At 46.8% G+C, this 17,093-nt stretch overlaps 1 protein-coding gene across 5 annotated transcripts in view; it reads right to left on the bottom strand.

The window, feature by feature from the left end:
- NKAIN4 (sodium/potassium transporting ATPase interacting 4) overlaps nucleotides 1-13,245 on the bottom strand; it is a 54,559-nt gene extending 41,314 nt beyond the window's left edge. Inside the window, exon 1 of one of the 5 annotated variants that reach the window (XR_008452573.1) lies at nucleotides 12,353-12,673. Coding sequence is in view for 4 of the 5 variants with exons in the window: in XM_054081347.1 (XP_053937322.1) it covers nucleotides 12,353-12,406 (54 nt within the window). In the remaining variant the exon portion in view is untranslated. Of the gene's footprint in view, nucleotides 1-12,352; nucleotides 12,676-12,762; nucleotides 12,801-13,218 lie in introns of those variants that run through there. The other 4 variants (XM_054081344.1, XM_054081346.1, XM_054081347.1 and 1 more) reach the window with 4 other exon arrangements.
- Between the last annotated feature and the right edge of the window lie 3,848 nt (nucleotides 13,246-17,093).

Raw genomic sequence — 17,093 nt, 5'->3', positions numbered from 1 at the left:
CCAACTGACTCTCCAATTAAATTTCCAAGAGTATCGCACAATGGCCAGGCTCCTCCTGCGCTTCATTTTTCACATGACGTTTGTGTCCCCTTCATTTCTATGCTGCCCCTACCCCTCCCCTGCTGACTCACAGCTCCTCAATGGTTCATGGTTTATTCAACAGCAAAGCTGAATTTCTTTTTTCCCCTCTCTTTTTTCCCCTCTTCCTCCCCACTTTTAAACTAGAGGCTGGTCAATAGATGCCACTTTGGCAGCTCTGGAGAACAAAGTTCAATTGCAGCAAATATTTAGCGGTTGTGTCTCTGTGGTACAAGAGTTGGGTGACCTTGCAGTGACTGAACCCCAAACCACCAGGCAGCCCAGACGTGGGGCACTTGTGAACTCTTGTGTCTCCTCTGGCCGTGAAAGGGGGCAAAGACTTGCCCTCTTTTAGCACGTGTTACCAAAGCCTCATCCACACATGGCTCTACCTCCCTACTGCTGTTATCACTCCCCTTGGAGCTGTGAGACAATTCCTCATCCTTGCAATGGTGATGCCTTTTGCTTTTCCCTACTCCAAACTTTCCAACAAGCTTTCTTCAAGTCTTTTGATCTTCTTGCTTGCACGTCTGTCTGCAAGGATTAGCTAAAATAGAAAAGTGCTAAACTACATACATTGTGGGAATCCTTGCCACTACATTAAGTAATTTCATAGAATCATGGAATGCTTTGGTTGGAAGGGAGCTTTACAGGTCATTCAGTCCAACCCCGCTGCAGTGAGTAGGGACATCTGTAACTCGATCAGATTGCTCAGAGCCCCGTCCAACCGGATCCTGAATGTTTCCTGGGATGAGGCCTCTGCTACCTCCCTGGGCAACCTGTGCCAGTGCCTCACCACCCTCACAGTAAAATATTTCTTCCTGGTATCCAGTATAAATCTAAGCTAGGAAGCTTAATCTGGCAAAATTCTGAGGTGAAATACATGACAGTGGTAACAATATCGCTTCTTCCACTCGCATGACAACAGTGCCTCCAGAAGAAGCAGCACTTTCCTCCTTATCGGAGCAGGCTCCAGCCTACCACTATTTGTGATGGAGTTCTCAGCCTTGGGTTACAGTTGAACAAGGGGTCTACTGCTGCATTCCCACTGTGTCTGCCAGGATTGGTTTCCAGGAATTCTGCTAGAAAACCTGTACAACATTTCACCACCAAACACTGGGGCTCCATCTGAAATGCCCTTTGTCTGCCAGTTAGTGTCCCAAACTCTGAGCAAGGAACTTTACATGGCCATGGAAGCCTCTACGAGGGAAAAACTTGGCAGCCACGAAACCTGGGTTACATCTCATGCAAAGAAAGCATCCTTTGGCTAAACGATCTGCAAAGGAGTTTACTACTCCTCCACCTCCTGTCACTACGAGCTGCTTCAGAAATTCATTGTACTTTAAATGATTCACTCAAGTATCCATTCAGTCCTAGTTCATAGATTGCAGAGCCTTTATTACACAGCCATATATTTAGCACTGGAATAGTTCTCAGCAGTATTAGCAGCCCTGTCATCTAAGGAATAAAACAAAGAGCCATTATTCATCAGAAGGGAGACAGAGTCTTTATTGTCTGAAGCCATGGTAGAGTTTTTCTATCACCCTATCTATTCTTTCAGGCTGTCACACAACTCAGTTTTAAGCTGCTTTGGTGGCAGTCCTGGAAGCCTGAACGCTTCTGTAGCTTCTCATAGCTAACTTCCCAGTTAAAGTTGATCCTGAGCACACTGAGTGTGGCCAGCGATTCAAAAGCAGGAAGGTTAACCTTCAGAAAAGCCTGATGTAGACATTACTCTCTGGCTAGGTCAGGAATAAAAGCCACGCAGGGTTATTTAAAGACATGAGGAAGGATGGCTGCAAGGAGCAACGGATGAGTGTGTATTTTGGGCATTGATTACACCCAGAAGATCTGGGTTTGGGCTCTAGTCTGATGGCAGAGATTTGTGCAGACCGTAGGACCCAAGAACACACCGAGCTGTGCATGCCTGCTGTCCTGACCTCACACTGGTGTGGATCCTGCTGCCCTCCTGTACAGTGTCATGGTTTGCTTGGTGGGTGTATGTCCAGCATGGAGCTGGAGGACTCAGCCTGGTTCTCTGTATTGAGACACCTGGTGACGAAGTACCTAGAGATGTACTCAGCATAAACCACCTTCCACCCTGTCTAGCATCTGCCTGACTTCCTCTGCATCTCTGGGAAAAGCAAGCTGGGTTTTGGGCCAGAAGACCTCTTCTAACATGAACTTCAGTGATGCAAATGAGTGCATTAAATGCAAACCAAGCAGCACCATTCACCAAACCAACTACCATCACTGTCTCCTCAGGCTTCTTGAGAGCATTTGAGAATCTGCCTGTGTCAGCACAATGGCAGGATAAAGAGCACGTGGAATAGATACCTCTGAGAAGGTATCATGCAGGGGTTCTCACCAGCTGCTTGTACAGTGAGGCAGCCCCATCCTTCCCTCGAATGTCTCCTCAGAATAATAGGATGAGAAACCTGAAGACCCAGAATCCTAAAAAGTGGGAGACATTTGAAAGAGAATTGCCTTTTCCCAGCTTTGTAATTTGTTTTAAGGCTCACAATCCCGTCTCCAAAGCCCCGTGCTTACTTTTCTCCACATGCTCATAAAGCAAAGGACACATAACAGTCTGTGAACTCCCATTACGCTTCTCCCAACACCCGCTCTCCTCCCTGCTGAACAGTCAGGCTAATTAGCCAAACTGTATTCTGCACATATTTAGCATTTCTGAGTAATTAGGATAATCAGATTTCTCCCCTAATTCTGTACATATACGATATAAGCAGGTGTATTGCTTTTTCCACAATGATAGCACAAAAAGCGCGTTGTCTGCCGGTGCCAGGCATGCCAGCCGCCTGTCAGAGCTCATTCTCATCTCACACATGGAAATCGGCTGCTAACGGATTACCAGTAGCCATGGGAAATTAGGAACTGGGTTTGATTTGGCTTAGTAGCCAAATCATGCAAGCTATTTAAATGCAGAGTCTTCAAATCTGGCCAGAGATTTGGATGTTCTTTTCACTGTCCTCCAGTGAAGAGCTACAGGAGAAGCTCTTCTGCACTGCAGCTAAACAAATGGTGTTGGGCCCAGAAATTCAAAGGTGTTTAGGGTTCTGGGGAAGTGCCATAGTCCATCCAAGTCTGAGAACTCATGTCTTGGTCATCCTCCACAGAGTTCATTAGCTTACGGACCTAGGCCTTGTCTCTGTGGAACTGTTGTCTGATAAAGATGTACCTGTGGTCCCTACTGCTTTCGAGGCTTATAAATGAAGGTCAAAGACAGTCAGGCCAGGCCAACTCCATTGTGTCCTGCTGAGGGAGGATCTTTAGTTCAAGAGGAGCTTTTCTCCACTCAGCTTCACTCCATAATTCTTTCTCAGGGAAGCAGAAAACCTTTTTTTAATGCCCATCCTAGTTATCGGAGCATTTGGATGTGGGGCTTCCACCAAAGTGAGGCTATATCCCTCTTAGTAAAGCATCAAGGGTCCAGCATCTCTGAAAGGAGGAAAGGACACTTCCAAGCTCCATAGCATGGAGTTAGGCACTCTTAAGTATCTGGATCATAGCAGTAATACTAAAGAAAAACCCTGGAACATGCCCTCCACAAGAAGACCATCTATCTGCTGAGCTTCACGTAGGAGAAATGTTTTGTAGACCTTAGAGAACAACCCAATATACTCATGACACAACGAAGCCATTTCTAACATGAAGGGCTATGCTCTTAGTGTAGCGCTGTAGAAATAATGTCCAACCCTCCTAAATATAAACAAACCCGAGTAAGGCCAGGATTGAGATTCCTCCTGATCTCCAGGGAGGTTAACTGTCCTGGTACTGAGATTGATCTCTGGTTACTAGAGAGGTAATTTTCAGGTGAAGCTGAAGAGAGACAGTGACAAACTGTGAATTGTGGCAAGGCGTTTATCTGTGATGGATGAACACACCACACAGAGCACTCCATGCAAGGTTACACTCAATATTTTATAAATTCTGTGTGGGTAATAAAATGCTCCATCCTCTTATTTAGTGTCCTCTATCTCACCTTCCCTGTTCAGATGAAACGGTGCTCACAGACGAACAATCTCCAGAGCACAGCACTTAGGAAAAATAATTCAGCACCAGATGCTTTAATGGGACCAAGGCTGTTGTCAAAGTCACCACAGACACAGGACAGGTTCCTGTTCCACAGAGAAGGGTCACAGGAGGCTTCTTCCAGACTTCGTATATTCAGTGTTACTGTATATTTATCTGAGCACTAGGATTCATTTTTCACTGTCTACTTAGCTCTTGAGGAGAAACACAACCCAACTATCCTCAGTAATAGTAAATCGTTGTTCTTTCGCATCTTTGACGAGGTGACTGGTTGCTCAATGCTCAGTACTGAAGGAGAGAGTCTGTCCTGCATCATTTGGACCTACCTCCATCACGCCAGTGATGTCCCAGGTCAGTTGGGGATGGCACAACAGGAAAAGAAACCAGGAGAACTGTGCTGAGAAAAAAGATCCTGTTGCAGAGCAATGCCCTCCTAGACCTGGGAGATGAAGTTCATGGGCAGCTCTGCAAGGGTGTGGGGCAGAGCCAGCTGGGATGAGAAGCCTGGCCCATGCCTCTCCAGGCATCCCATGTCCAAGGATCTCATCAGGGAGATCCTCAGCTGCTGACTTGTCTCCACTGAGGGCAGTGCAATGAGCAGCAAGTCTGCATGGTGAGGGCCTGCCCGAAAGTGCCAAAAGGGCATGAAGGTTGGATGTCTCACGCTCACTCAGTCCTCTCACCCCGCCACTGCGCAGCGGAACCGCCTGCTGCCTTAACAGCAACAACTTGTGTTCCCACACTTCTGAAAACCAGGATGTGGGTGGACATCTGTGTGCTTGCTCCGTTGGTGTAGAAAAATATGATGGTGCTTCTGGTTTTCTAGAATTTTGAGCATCGCATGGAAAAAAATGGAGATAAAAGAAAGGAGGAAGCAAGCAGATATTTTAGTGGCAGGAGAGCCAGGAGAGCAGGTGGGATGCTGCCTACAGGGCTGGCCAGTCTCTGAAAGGTGGCAAAGGAAGCTGGCACAACGACTCCTGACGTCTGCCTTCTCCAAGCAGGTGATGAAGACAAGCTGTTGCCTTGATTCCCACAGTATATTTTCATTAAGCCGTGGCAGATGGCAGCAGAGGTCACCGCTTCCACACCATCATCCTTTCAGCCGAAAGGCGTCAGGGAGTGTGACACCTCAATTACCAAACCTAGATTCACCCAAACAGCATCCACAATGAAGGGAGAAGATGGATCAGAAAAGCTGCTCTCCTAATTTCCATGAATCCTCACCTTCGAGAGAAAATCTGGGATGTGCACTTCCCTGATAAACAACATATTTGTGTTTAACGTCCTGACACAGAGGCAGCTGGGCTGAGAACAAGCCACAGACATCAGGAAAACGGCAATTAAGTCCTCGTGGAAATGAGACCAAAAAGCATCCCTAAGAAAAGACAGCTCTGTTCAGGAGCTACAGCAGAGACAGGGAGGCTGTATCGATCTTGCCCCAGCAGAGAATTGCTGCTTGTTCTTCTTTAGCCTGTGAAGCCTCAGAATATAAAGCAAAAGAACAGTTCTGTTTTCCACTTCACAAGCACTTTCAGATGTGGGCCTAGGGCTCAGCTAACCCTGGGAGAAGCCAGAAAAACATCATCATTGGCTTTTCCAAGTCAACAGAGATCCAATACTCTAGTGAGAAGAAGCACCTTTGTTGAAACTCCACCTCAAAGATTCCGCCAGGTATTTCAATCATTTCACCTTTTCTCATCCCCACTATTAGTACCTGCTTTCCTATTATTACTCTACTACTACTGATTCCCTACTTTTCACTACAATTAATCCTCGCTTTTGTAATCTCTACTATTATCCCCAGCAAGAAGAAGATGGAATAAGATTCAGATGCTTATCAGAATCAATAAGCAAGTGAAGCAGAAGTCATTTATTCCTCTCCTGAAATCTCATGTCATGATTTCAGTAATATTATGATTGTGGAATGATTATGAAACATCTCAGCTTGGCAATGCTGCAGGGCGTTTCTCCAGCGAGTTTCCTTCTACCACAAAAATACCAAAACCCAATGGCCTATGAGTCGATAATGAGTCAACTCAGCAAGCTGCTACCCCACAGGAACGCCCAAGCCTGCACTTTCTCTTGAGGACTTCTCCCCGTAAGCCCCAACACAAGTTGGGGGAGACACGGTGACATCAGAAATATTTGGAAGATTAAAACTTCCACTGAGTGTAACCCCAAAGGCAAAAAAACCCCACCAACCAACTATTTTTACTGAGACTTCTCAATTTTTTTCCAGAAGTCTGAAAACACTTCTGAAAAGTTCAAAATATTTGGGGTTTGGCACAATAGAGCTCCCATCATTGTCAGCAAACATTGCTAAATGCCAAAATATTTTCATTTTTTTGGCCAGAAATGTCCCTTTATTTCCTTCCTTGTGCTCTGGAGACAGGGAATAAGAGAAGAATGAGCTACTTTTGAGACAAAAGTTTTCACTTTGTTGAAAACTCTTTTTCTTCTAAACTGAAACCCAAAGACACGGTAAGGCGTGTTCCTCACATCTACTGCAGCCTAGGAGGAGAGAGGACAAAGGGAATCCCGCAGGCTTAAGGACATTAAATCACAAATTATCTCTGGTGTTGTTTTTACCAAGAAAGAAAGGTTTAGTTCTACTGACCTCAAACCCAATGTTTTGTTAATGGGAAGGGAAAGCTACAGCTGAGGCACTCTCTGCTCACTGGATTGTATGCATTTTCTTAAGTGCTCAAAAAGCAATGGGCTATTCCAGGGTTTTCCTGGAGGAAAAGCGATCACAATCTGGCCTTTGTTTTCCAGTTTATTCTCCAAGATTTCCTACTTGAGGGCCCCTGGAGCAGATTCTTGGAAGAGCTCCATTTTACACCCCAGCCAAAATGATCTGACTTTCCGTATATTATTAGCACACAATAGAGCAACGTCAGCTCGGAGCCGGCAAGCGCAGTGCTCCCTTAACCCCACACCAGCCAGGGGAGAGGTTCCCCATCAGGGGAGAACTGTCTCCACCTTCTTGCATAGCCCTGCTGCTCCAAGAGAGAAAAAAAGGGAAGGCAAAGGAGCAGAGAGTGGAGAAATCAGAGAGCGGTCAGGCAAACATACCGTGTCAGCCAAAATAAAGTCTTGGTTCTCCACAAGGAAGAGTTGACTTCAATACCACCCTATCCTCAGCTGCTTCTTGGCTTGCCCTTGGCCGAATTGCATTCCTGGCCTGGAAGTGCTGGCTGGGTTTGGTTAGGGGTCACAAAGAAACGTGGTTCTTGTGAGTCACTTGCATTCTCCACCACCGCGATGAGAAACACGGATGTGGGCTGTGGGGCAAGGCACAATCTGCAATGGGGCATGTCTGAAACACACACCCATGCACCTCTTCCCTTGCGCTTCTCAGAAGCTTTTGGACTTAGCCCATTGTGCTGTAGCAGTACTGACTCCAGCTGCTCAGGAAAAGGAATTAAAATAAGAAAAATCTCATGCAAAAATTCAACTTTTTGTAAGAAAAGCTCCACAACTCCAAAATGAAAAATGATTCTCAGGACAGCAAACATTTGCCAGCACATTTTTGATTTTTCGCCAAAATATTCTGTCCAAAACTTGGGAGAAAAACTCAGAATTGTCTCTGGAAAGCAGATACTTCTCATGAAAATATTCGTTTAGTCAAATCCCCAGGTTTCTACTGAAAGTCAGCTTCAGTGGAAAACACTGAGGAGCTCTATTATTGGCACAGCTTTAATTTTCCTTTGTCTGGAGCAGACAAGGAGAAGACAGCAGCTGTCAAACCTACTCTTTAGGCTCATGTTATTATTTAGTCTGGAGTATTGTTCAAGGTCTTCAGGCAAGGTTCGAGCCACCACAGTGCTAGATGCTGTGCACGAACATGAAAGGTAGTCCCATCCCTAGAGGGATTACAATTTAAGCATGAACCTTGGATGAGATAAACAGATAAACAGCTAGGGAGAGCACAGGAGAATTTTGGAGGGGTCCTGAGCAGCGTGATGAGCAGAGGGACACAGAACTTCCCCTTGCACCTGCTCTTGCCTTGAATGCTTTGTGTTCAGCCGAATCACAGCTGCGTGCGCTCAGTCCTCCCTCAAGAGATGCATCAAACTGCCCCAGCTCCAGAGGCAGCGGCAGAGGAAGGGAGAGACAGCTTCTTCCATCCTCACCCTGCCCTCAGTTCAAAAACTCCCTGGGAATGGAGAGGAGAAAGTCAAGAAAGGGATCTCCACAACCCCCAAAGTGCAGATGCTGCAATCCTGCTTGCTCCTTACCCTGGGTAGGAAGATGCTCCACCACCCTCCCTCTTACAGCCCACATGTGCTGATCCAATCAAACCCACCTATTTTAACTCATGCTTTTGTTTTTCCCAGCTCCTGACTTGCTTTGCAATCCCTCCTACACGTCTGCCACATTCTCCTTGGGCCCTCACCCCTTACATGCAACTTCATCCCTTTATAACTCAACCAAACCAACACAATCGCTTTAGTTACAAGAGTCGTTAGAGAAAGATCTGTGCTGCTTTCAAATAGTTTCCAGAACTGGTCACCCCCTTCTGTAAGAGATTTAAAAGGCATCGCTAAGGAGGGAGTGAGGGAGAAAAAGAGCATGAGAAAATAAATAAATAAATAAAGGTATATAGTTACTTTTGATTAGACTCAATATGCAGTCCCATCCCAGGGCTCCTTGTTCTGTGCTCATTTGAAGTATTAGTCACTTTTTCCATTAGAAGCTCTTATTCTAGAGGGATTTATAACGTATCTGTAAAATTGTCTCCAGGCTTTTCTTGGCATCTGAGCTCTCAATCCTCGGACAGAATGTAAAGAAACTACAGTTGTTTGATTTATTGGGACAGGGCATGGGGAGGGAGGGAATTTTTCCATGCTTGGTGGAAATAAATTCACATCGTGCCTTCAGCACATGATCACTCACTGCTCCAGAAAATACACCGTTTGGCTGCAATCTCACGCTGGCAAAGAGGAAAGAAGAAAATCGATGACTTTTTAATATTTCCCTGCCTGACATCCAGCCCTCGCTTGTGGTTTCTCACTGTGACGCACCCAGTCCACTGTCCTGCTGGGTGCAACAGTCTATCATACCACTCGGGTTTGGAAATCCTGCCCTTGACAAGACTTTTTCAACTCTACTTTCAACTAGGGACATTTCTTAGCCCTTTGCAGAGGCTCTCTTAAGAGTCTTGATTTTTCGCTGGGGAAAGCCTAAGCTTTACTTAAGTTTTGCTCGTGTTCCTTAGCCTGAAAGCTGGGAGGGATGAGCAAGGGCTGGCAAGATGCTGTAGGTAACATCAGTGCCTGAATGGTAGAGGTGTTCAGGCAAAGCGAGAGCTGGGAGGTGACAACACCCTCAGGATGCACAAACTCTGGGCTACAACCCCCCCACCCCCTTGCTGATGGTCCTCCTCTACGCTGTGGCTGAGAATAAACCCATCTGCAGAGTGGCCTTGACCTGTGCCAATGTTCATCCAAACTTCTGCTGAAGGAAGGGGTAGATCGGGGAGAAGGGAAGGATTAGGAACGGCAACACACACTGGGATCAGGGTAGGAAGAGCCAGAACCTTTTCACAACCTCCCTGCAGCACCAACTGACGATGCAAAAGCTTAATGTGGACGTTTCAAGGAAACAATAACCTCAAACTGGAACATGGCAAATTATTTATTCAAACTACAGCTTTCCCTCCCCCTTTGATTAGCAAACTGCTGGGGAGTCAGCCCTGATTTTCTTCAGACAGACGCGTACAGCACTCCTCTATCTCCACCACAAGCTCTCAGCCCGTGGGGGGCTGAAGATTTAGTTGGTATTCGCGTTGTGTAGCAGCTCCTTGAATTCACACGTTGTTCTGCTTTCCAACTGGATCACAAACTTTTTCACTGGGAGCACACACTGCAATGATGAATATGTTTGTTTTCTGCCTTTTTTTCCAGGGAAACCTTTAGACTGTAGCATGCAAACACTTCCTCACACAGCCAACTACTTGCACCTCATAATAAAACTGTCTCTACGAAGCACTGCAACCCAAATTCCTAATTGGATTTTTTTTTTTTGGGGGGGGGGGAAGGAGTTTTATGTTTCCATTCATCATTTATAAAAAGCCCCAGTGAAACTTTGAGGAACAGACAGGAGTACATGTAAAGAAACATTGGAGGATGCTGCAAAAATGAAGTGGAAATCCCAGTGCTGAAATCCTTTCCCCCCTTTAGTCAGAGGCAAAACCTTCACTGAATGTTTAAGAGCCGGGGTTTCACCCCTGGGACTGTGGTAGTGGGAGGCACAGAGCTCAGCAACATACAAGGAAGACTGTGAAGGGTTCAAAGTATCAAATGAAGCAGAGCAGAGACATGAGAGGAACAAAGGAAGTTCACGTCATTATAATTTATTGATGATCTTGGCCTGATCACTTCAGTGTTCTGTCTTAACAGAACCCACCCTGAGCAGCAGTGAGTCCTGCAGGTCACTGAGGGGGAAGTGATGTAACCATTTACAGACAGTTTGCTCAAATTATAAGAAATCAAATTTAAAAAAGAACCAGGCTGGATCTCACCCTCACCCAAGCACTTGCTGGGAACCATCCAGGATCTCCTGACCTCACCCCCATTGGAGGGCGGCTCCAGGAATTCCCTCACCATAGTTCACATTTTTCCAGCCCTACCAATTCACCCAGCAAGTGCCATGGGAAATTGCTAAGGCTGAGGCATCCAAACTTGCTTAAGAATGAGCCAAACTGATTCTTTTCTTCAAGGAGGAGGGTCTTAAGGAAAATAAAATGCTGGGGGTTCTTTGTCCCTGTATCTTGGATACAAGAAAACTCCCACGCTTGTCAGAAATAAGAACAGCACTAGCAGCTCAAGGCTTTTTCTCTTTCCTATTCCTTTTTATTTTCTCCAGTGTGTGTGAGTGTGTGCTTTAGAGCAGGATGACATCGCGATGGGTTTAAAAGACAGTGAGTGTTGAGGTGCCAATTTCTAATGGAATACAAGGTTCAGCCACTTTATTCTGTGATCACAGGCGATAAATCAAAAGAAATAATCCAGGAGGCTAAATACACTCCCCAGCCATTCAACTCGCTCATAAATACGCCTAGAGAGACGCTTTGTGCAAGAAAACCCCACCACTTCTATTATGGAATTTGTTTAACTACAAGTCAAATCTTCCATCCCCATCTTCCGATGGTGTTAGGCTGCGTTAACAGCGGTGCATTCCCACCTTTTCCCCCTTCAATTTTAGGCTGACCTTTAAAAACTAACAGACACCGAGTTTTTCTCTCCCACCTTGAGCAAAGTGCCCCCCATCGCAGAGAACACTCTGCTGTCACTGTCAGCAACTCCAAAACAAAGAGTTTTAACTGGACGCACCCCTTGGCACCACCTCACCATTCCCCAGGGCTCAGCAGGAAGCCTGCCCTTTCCTGCAACGCCGCTAATGCCCCAAAACAAAGCAAATTTGGGAGAAGTAAACGAAACGAAACGCATCGAGGCTGTCATTTCCTTTTTAAGGCTGGAGGAGCCCTGGAGCCCATTCGCTATTGACAAGAAGGGGACCCTCCAGATCCCGGCTGGATGCAGAGACACTCGGAGGGAACAACCAGATCTTTGTTTATCCCGTTATCATCTACACAGATGTCATGAGGACGAGGAGCCCGTGCCCATTAGGAACGACGCTTTCGGCACACCGGGAAGTTTATTCCTAAATAAATCTCTGTATATTTACAAGCGCAATCTATCCGAGCCCTTCAACCCGACGAGGTTGAGCATCACTCCTTGCAAGCCAGCCCAAAGCCCTCCTGGGTGGGCGAGCAGGGTGGGATGCTGGAGAGCCCTTTCTTGCAGCTGTGGACATCGAAGAGGCTGAAGGTCCCGGTGGGTTTCGGCACGAATGAACTTTGCTTTGGCTTGGTTTGGTTTAGTTTGCAATCGCCACCAAGTCCTCCAGGACTCCTTTGACAGAGTGGTTCTGTTCAGTTGTATTTTATAAACTCAAATGTGTGAATTCAGAACTTTTTTTATTCTCTCTCCCTACGCGTTTCTCAGAGTTTGAGGCATCCCTTAATCGCCCCGCGGAGCAAAACCTCTTCGGAGCGCATCCTGACATCCCTCCACCTCCCGAGATGAGGCTGAGGAGGGACCGGCGCTTTCCCCATCCTCGAGGAGCCGATTATCCCCATCCCAGCCGAGAGGAGCCGAATCCCCCCCCCGCTGTCCGCCGCGCTCCCCCCGCATCCCGCATCGCCTCCGCTTACCAGCTGCAAAGTGCAGAGGAAAATGAGGGTGCAGCGCCCGGTGCAGCATCCCATGGTCCCCGAGCGGCGGCAGCCCGGCTCTCCGCGCCCCGACCCGCAGCTGCCGGGAGCGGGCAGGGAGGGGATGGAAAAAGGGATGGGAGGGATGGAGAGAGGGAGGGAGGGAGGTCGCGGCGGCTGCCGGAGCCCCTCCGGGAGCCGGGGAGGAGGCAAGTGGGGCCACAGCTTAAAAGGGCAATGCCCCGCCGGCACCTCCGTCCCAAACGCGGGCAGGGATGGGGATGGGATGCAGCCTCGGAGCGCTCGCAGCCCTGGTAGGATGCTCCCGGCCAGAGCCCTCCCCGGGAGGCTGAGCCAGGAGCCGCGGGCAGCTCCTTCCCCACCCCCTGAGCAGCCCCTGATTTTTTTACCTCCATGGTGGGATGCTTTTCTTGCGGCGGTACTGGCTCGGGGTGCCCGGTGTTGGGGGTGCTGGGCATCCCTCACCATCAGCTCTGGGTATGGGGCACAGAGCCTATAGGGCATTCCAGGTGATGAGAATCAGGAGCTCCACTCTTCCTTCCACATATGCCCACCACCCTCCTCCCAGTGTGAGCTTGTAGGCTCACCCTAAAAATCACGATGCCTAGAATTAACCTAAAATACAATGGCTCTCCTTGTAAAATTTGTCAGTGAGAGTGCACGTGGAAGACAAACTCAGAAAGGGGACAAGACAAGCACTTATTTAAAATGCACAATTGTGGGTATTTTAAAGCTTATACCCAGTCTTGTGAATGAATCACAGCTGACCGGTAGCAGAAGGATGTAGGGAAGCACCTTTCTTCTTCCAAGAACTTCTACCTCATCACTATCTACCAACCACTCACCATACCCTGCATCTGTAGAAAAGCAAGCCAGTCTACTTCAATTGCAAATAGTAGAGTGAAATCCGTGGGCACAAAACCACCTCCTCTACATGCCTGAGTCCTTCACATTGCCCTCTCTCCGGAAGAAGAAGCAGTGTCCAGAAGACACAGGATCGTGTCAGCCAGCCCTGCCGTACCCATCTCTGGTCACCTGAGGAGCAGGTCACACACCACATGCTGTGATTGGGACAGACTTGTTGCTAAGCTCAACACAACAGGATAAGAAGCTTTGGGAGACACTCATCCGATGACGATGCCGTCTCTTTGCAGTCTCCAGTGACTCCAATAGCTGTGCGACAGTTTGCTCCCCTACTCTTAGGCCGTTCCTTCTTACTCTGAAGCAAGTCAGGGTTTTGTTTCCATTCCCAAAGCAGGGTACAACTTCATACCAAGAGTTCCTTTTTCCTATTAAATAGGCACACCAAGCTGCTTCTTACAGTGGTGTGAGAAGGAGATGGTAGCCGAAATGATAGTTCGACTATTTTACTCGAGGAAAGCATTGCCTGACTATACTCCAAGGAATCGGGATTAGTCCTAAGCTGCTATGAATGTTAAAAACTTTGTAATAACAACATTATTGTTATTCAAATCAGCCACAGGGATAAACAGAACAAACAAACAAGTAAAATCCAAATACCTGAGATTAGGAGACAGACTCTGAATTGATCACAAATCCTACTGGTTTTAAATGGTAAGTATATTGATTATCTGACCTGTGCACTATGCATAACCAGGGTATCAATTAATGCAGTCAGATACAATAAACAACATTTTATTATAGGTGAAAGGAATACACCCAGAGAACAAACCAATTTACTTCACCCAGAGAACAGTGGCCTGAAGAAGTCTTGTCAGCGTTTATATTTCTAGGAAGATGGTTTGGGGGTGACATAGGCAATGGAAACAAAGACCGGTTTGGTTTTTAGTGAATGCAGACGAAACATTCCTTACAAACTGCACAAGGAGGTCACACTCTGCATTGTACAGTCAGGCAACCTGACATCAGAATTAAAACAGGAGCTCAAGTGCCAAAAGGAGGCTGAGGTTTGGCTGTTGCGTGTTAGGGGCTCTGGAAGCTGCTGGGAACAGCATGGGGAAGGCTGGGTTGCAGCCATGCAGGTTTGTACCTGGCCTTTGTGCCATTTCTTAAGGTTTCCTGCATTTCCTCTGCTGCCTCCTGCTTCTAAAAGCCTCTCATAACCATAGCTATTTTCCAACTCAATTGTACTACAGACACCACGTGAAACAGCCAAAGGTATCGCAGCTGAAATATGAAGTGTGACATAAACAGGATTTTTTCCACCTGCGCTTTTATCTTGATAAGCTAAGTAAAAGGCAACCATGTGTTGGCTGGGACTCCACGTGCATCTGAAAGAGAACACACGCTCCTTAAGAAGGGTGAAACCACAGGGATAATGTAAACTGTATTTCAAAGGTAGAGACTTAAAACTCTCAGAGCCTGTTCTTATAATCTTCATTTGTGTGATTTCTTATCTGTGCTGGGATAGCACGAGGGCTGGACACAGAGGGGGTCTGCCTTTAAGCATCCAGGTAGCCCCACTGAGTTTAGTGGAGCTTCTCACACGTTGAAAGTCAGACACTTTCTTCAGTACTGTGGTCTCCAGCCTCTTTTGATTATGGACACCAGTGGAGGTGCATTGAGTTTGAATCTCCTGACAACAGCTTTGGGGTTTTGGTTACTCTTTGCAGGCCAATTAAAAAATCTCCTGCAGACTTCCCTTTATTTCTGTGAGATGAAATATTAAGATAGCTGAATTTGGACCTAAGTGAATAAACCACATAGAACTTAGAGCCTAATCAGGTTTATTTAATTTGTAGGTGGATTAACAAGGCACCATTGCAGGAAGCAGTGCAGAGGCTGCCAAAAGACAGTGTCATTGCCGATGGGCAGTGGACCACCAGTGATCCCACACGTGCACTTGGCTTGGCATGGTCCCAGCAGCCACCAGCACCTCCTAGAAATTGTGTGAAGTCCTGATCACCTGAATTCCTGTGTGAGAGCTGCAGGGCCACACATCAACCCTGAGAGTTTAACCCATGAAACCAACTACAGGTTTAAATTAGCAACAAAGAAAGAAACCCAAAATTGTTCAGTATTCTAAATTTTTTACTTCCTGAAGCACAACTTTCGATGGGCAATATGTTGCTTCAAGAGTCTAGTCTGGGCATCAAGAAGGATTTCTCCTGATTAAGGGGGTTTGGGTGGGATGTGAGGGATTCTCAGCAGGGATATTAATCCTGATGTTTGTACACAGACCAAGCAGGCAGGCAGCTCCAACCCTCTCCTTGAGACAGCCATCAGGAGAAGACCAAGAAAAGGGAATTGGTCAAGCAGTCATTATTACAAAGGCCGTGCCACAGGTATGTTTCTTTTTTCCTTCTTGAATTCCTGAGGATGCCCCTTCACCTTAAGACCCTGATGCACATGCTGGTCACATCCTGACTTCATGGCAGGAATGAAACCCAGTTGGGAATCATTCTCGGTTCAAATGATGCTCCATAGACTGAATGTCCCTGTTTTCAGCCACAGTTTGAATCAGGACCCTTTTCCCATCCAAATCTGCTGTGCTGAGCGGGTTACATAAATCCAGCTGCACAGGTAGGGTAGATTAACCTGTGACAACAGGACCTTGTTAGTCCTTGTTCCTGGCTGATTACATCCAAATTACTTCAAGAAGTCACAAGTTTACTTCATAAGAAATCAAGAAACAAAGTTAGCAAGCTTGAAACAAAGCCACGGTACCTTACCACTGCTTGTTATCTCTCATATCCGCAGCCTCCTTGCTCTGACAGATCAAGATGAACAATAGAAGGTAAAAGTATTAGCTGGGGATATGTCTCTTCACAGCCCAAACCCTGTAATTGTCACAGCTGCTGAAAGCTATAGACGGTTTTACATCCCACGGTACACATGGGGTGCATTATTCTGCTCAGTTAATTTACATTCCCCTCTTCTCCATTTTAATAACCCCTTCTGGGTCACAGTGCCTTTACAGATATCTGATCAAACGCAGAGGTGTCAGTGTACTCCAACCTTATCAATGCCACATCAAAAAGGCAAAGTGTGCCTCTCCCAGTACTTTGTGGCCTTACGAGCTAATCAGCCAGCCTGCTCCCCTCCTTCAGGGCAGACAGCAGCCTTCCCAAAGTGGCATGTCACATCATATTTCTCTATCACAAGTTAGAAGTAAGCCCCATTGCCAGTCGTCTGACTGATGGCAGCTTTCCATTCCGCACAGCAGTATTTCACAGGGGACACATTCAAAATGATCAATGGAAAGTCTTCGTGTTAGAGGTGGGTGAGCTGGGAAGCTTCATGCCACAGGACACTGTGGATGCCTAAATTGTAGATGGGGTACAAATGGATCAGGATAAATCATCTTCCTGTGTGGGAGGACGAAAATGCTTTAGCCTCTGCCCTGTCTCCTTGAAAGATAATGCTGGATGGAATAATGGGACCTAACTGCTAGTGACCAGAGGTTGCCCCCACTCACCTTGGGCAGCCAGGCCTGGCTGTAAGACCTGCTCTGTGTGATGTTCCAATGTGTCTTACTGAAGATTTTTTACATAGAAAAGGATTATTGAACTAGCTGGAAAGAGAGATCATGAAAATAAGGGCAAGGGCTTTGGACCTTCTAATTTTAGACTTATCATTTTTTAAACCTCCCATTACCCTGGGGTAATAACTAGAGAGTTGTTACAGAGCTCAGCTGCTCTGGGACTGAAGCCAGCTGAAGCCAAGACTATCAATGTAGAAGATATAAGAGGGGTGGCAATAGCACAGACATGTCCTTCTTCTCTCTAGAGGGATGGGA

The sequence above is a fragment of the Cuculus canorus genome, chromosome 16, assembly GCF_017976375.1.
Source record: "Cuculus canorus isolate bCucCan1 chromosome 16, bCucCan1.pri, whole genome shotgun sequence".
Taxonomy (NCBI): domain Eukaryota; kingdom Metazoa; phylum Chordata; class Aves; order Cuculiformes; family Cuculidae; genus Cuculus; species Cuculus canorus.
This window is presented reverse-complemented; position numbering and strand designations above follow the sequence as displayed.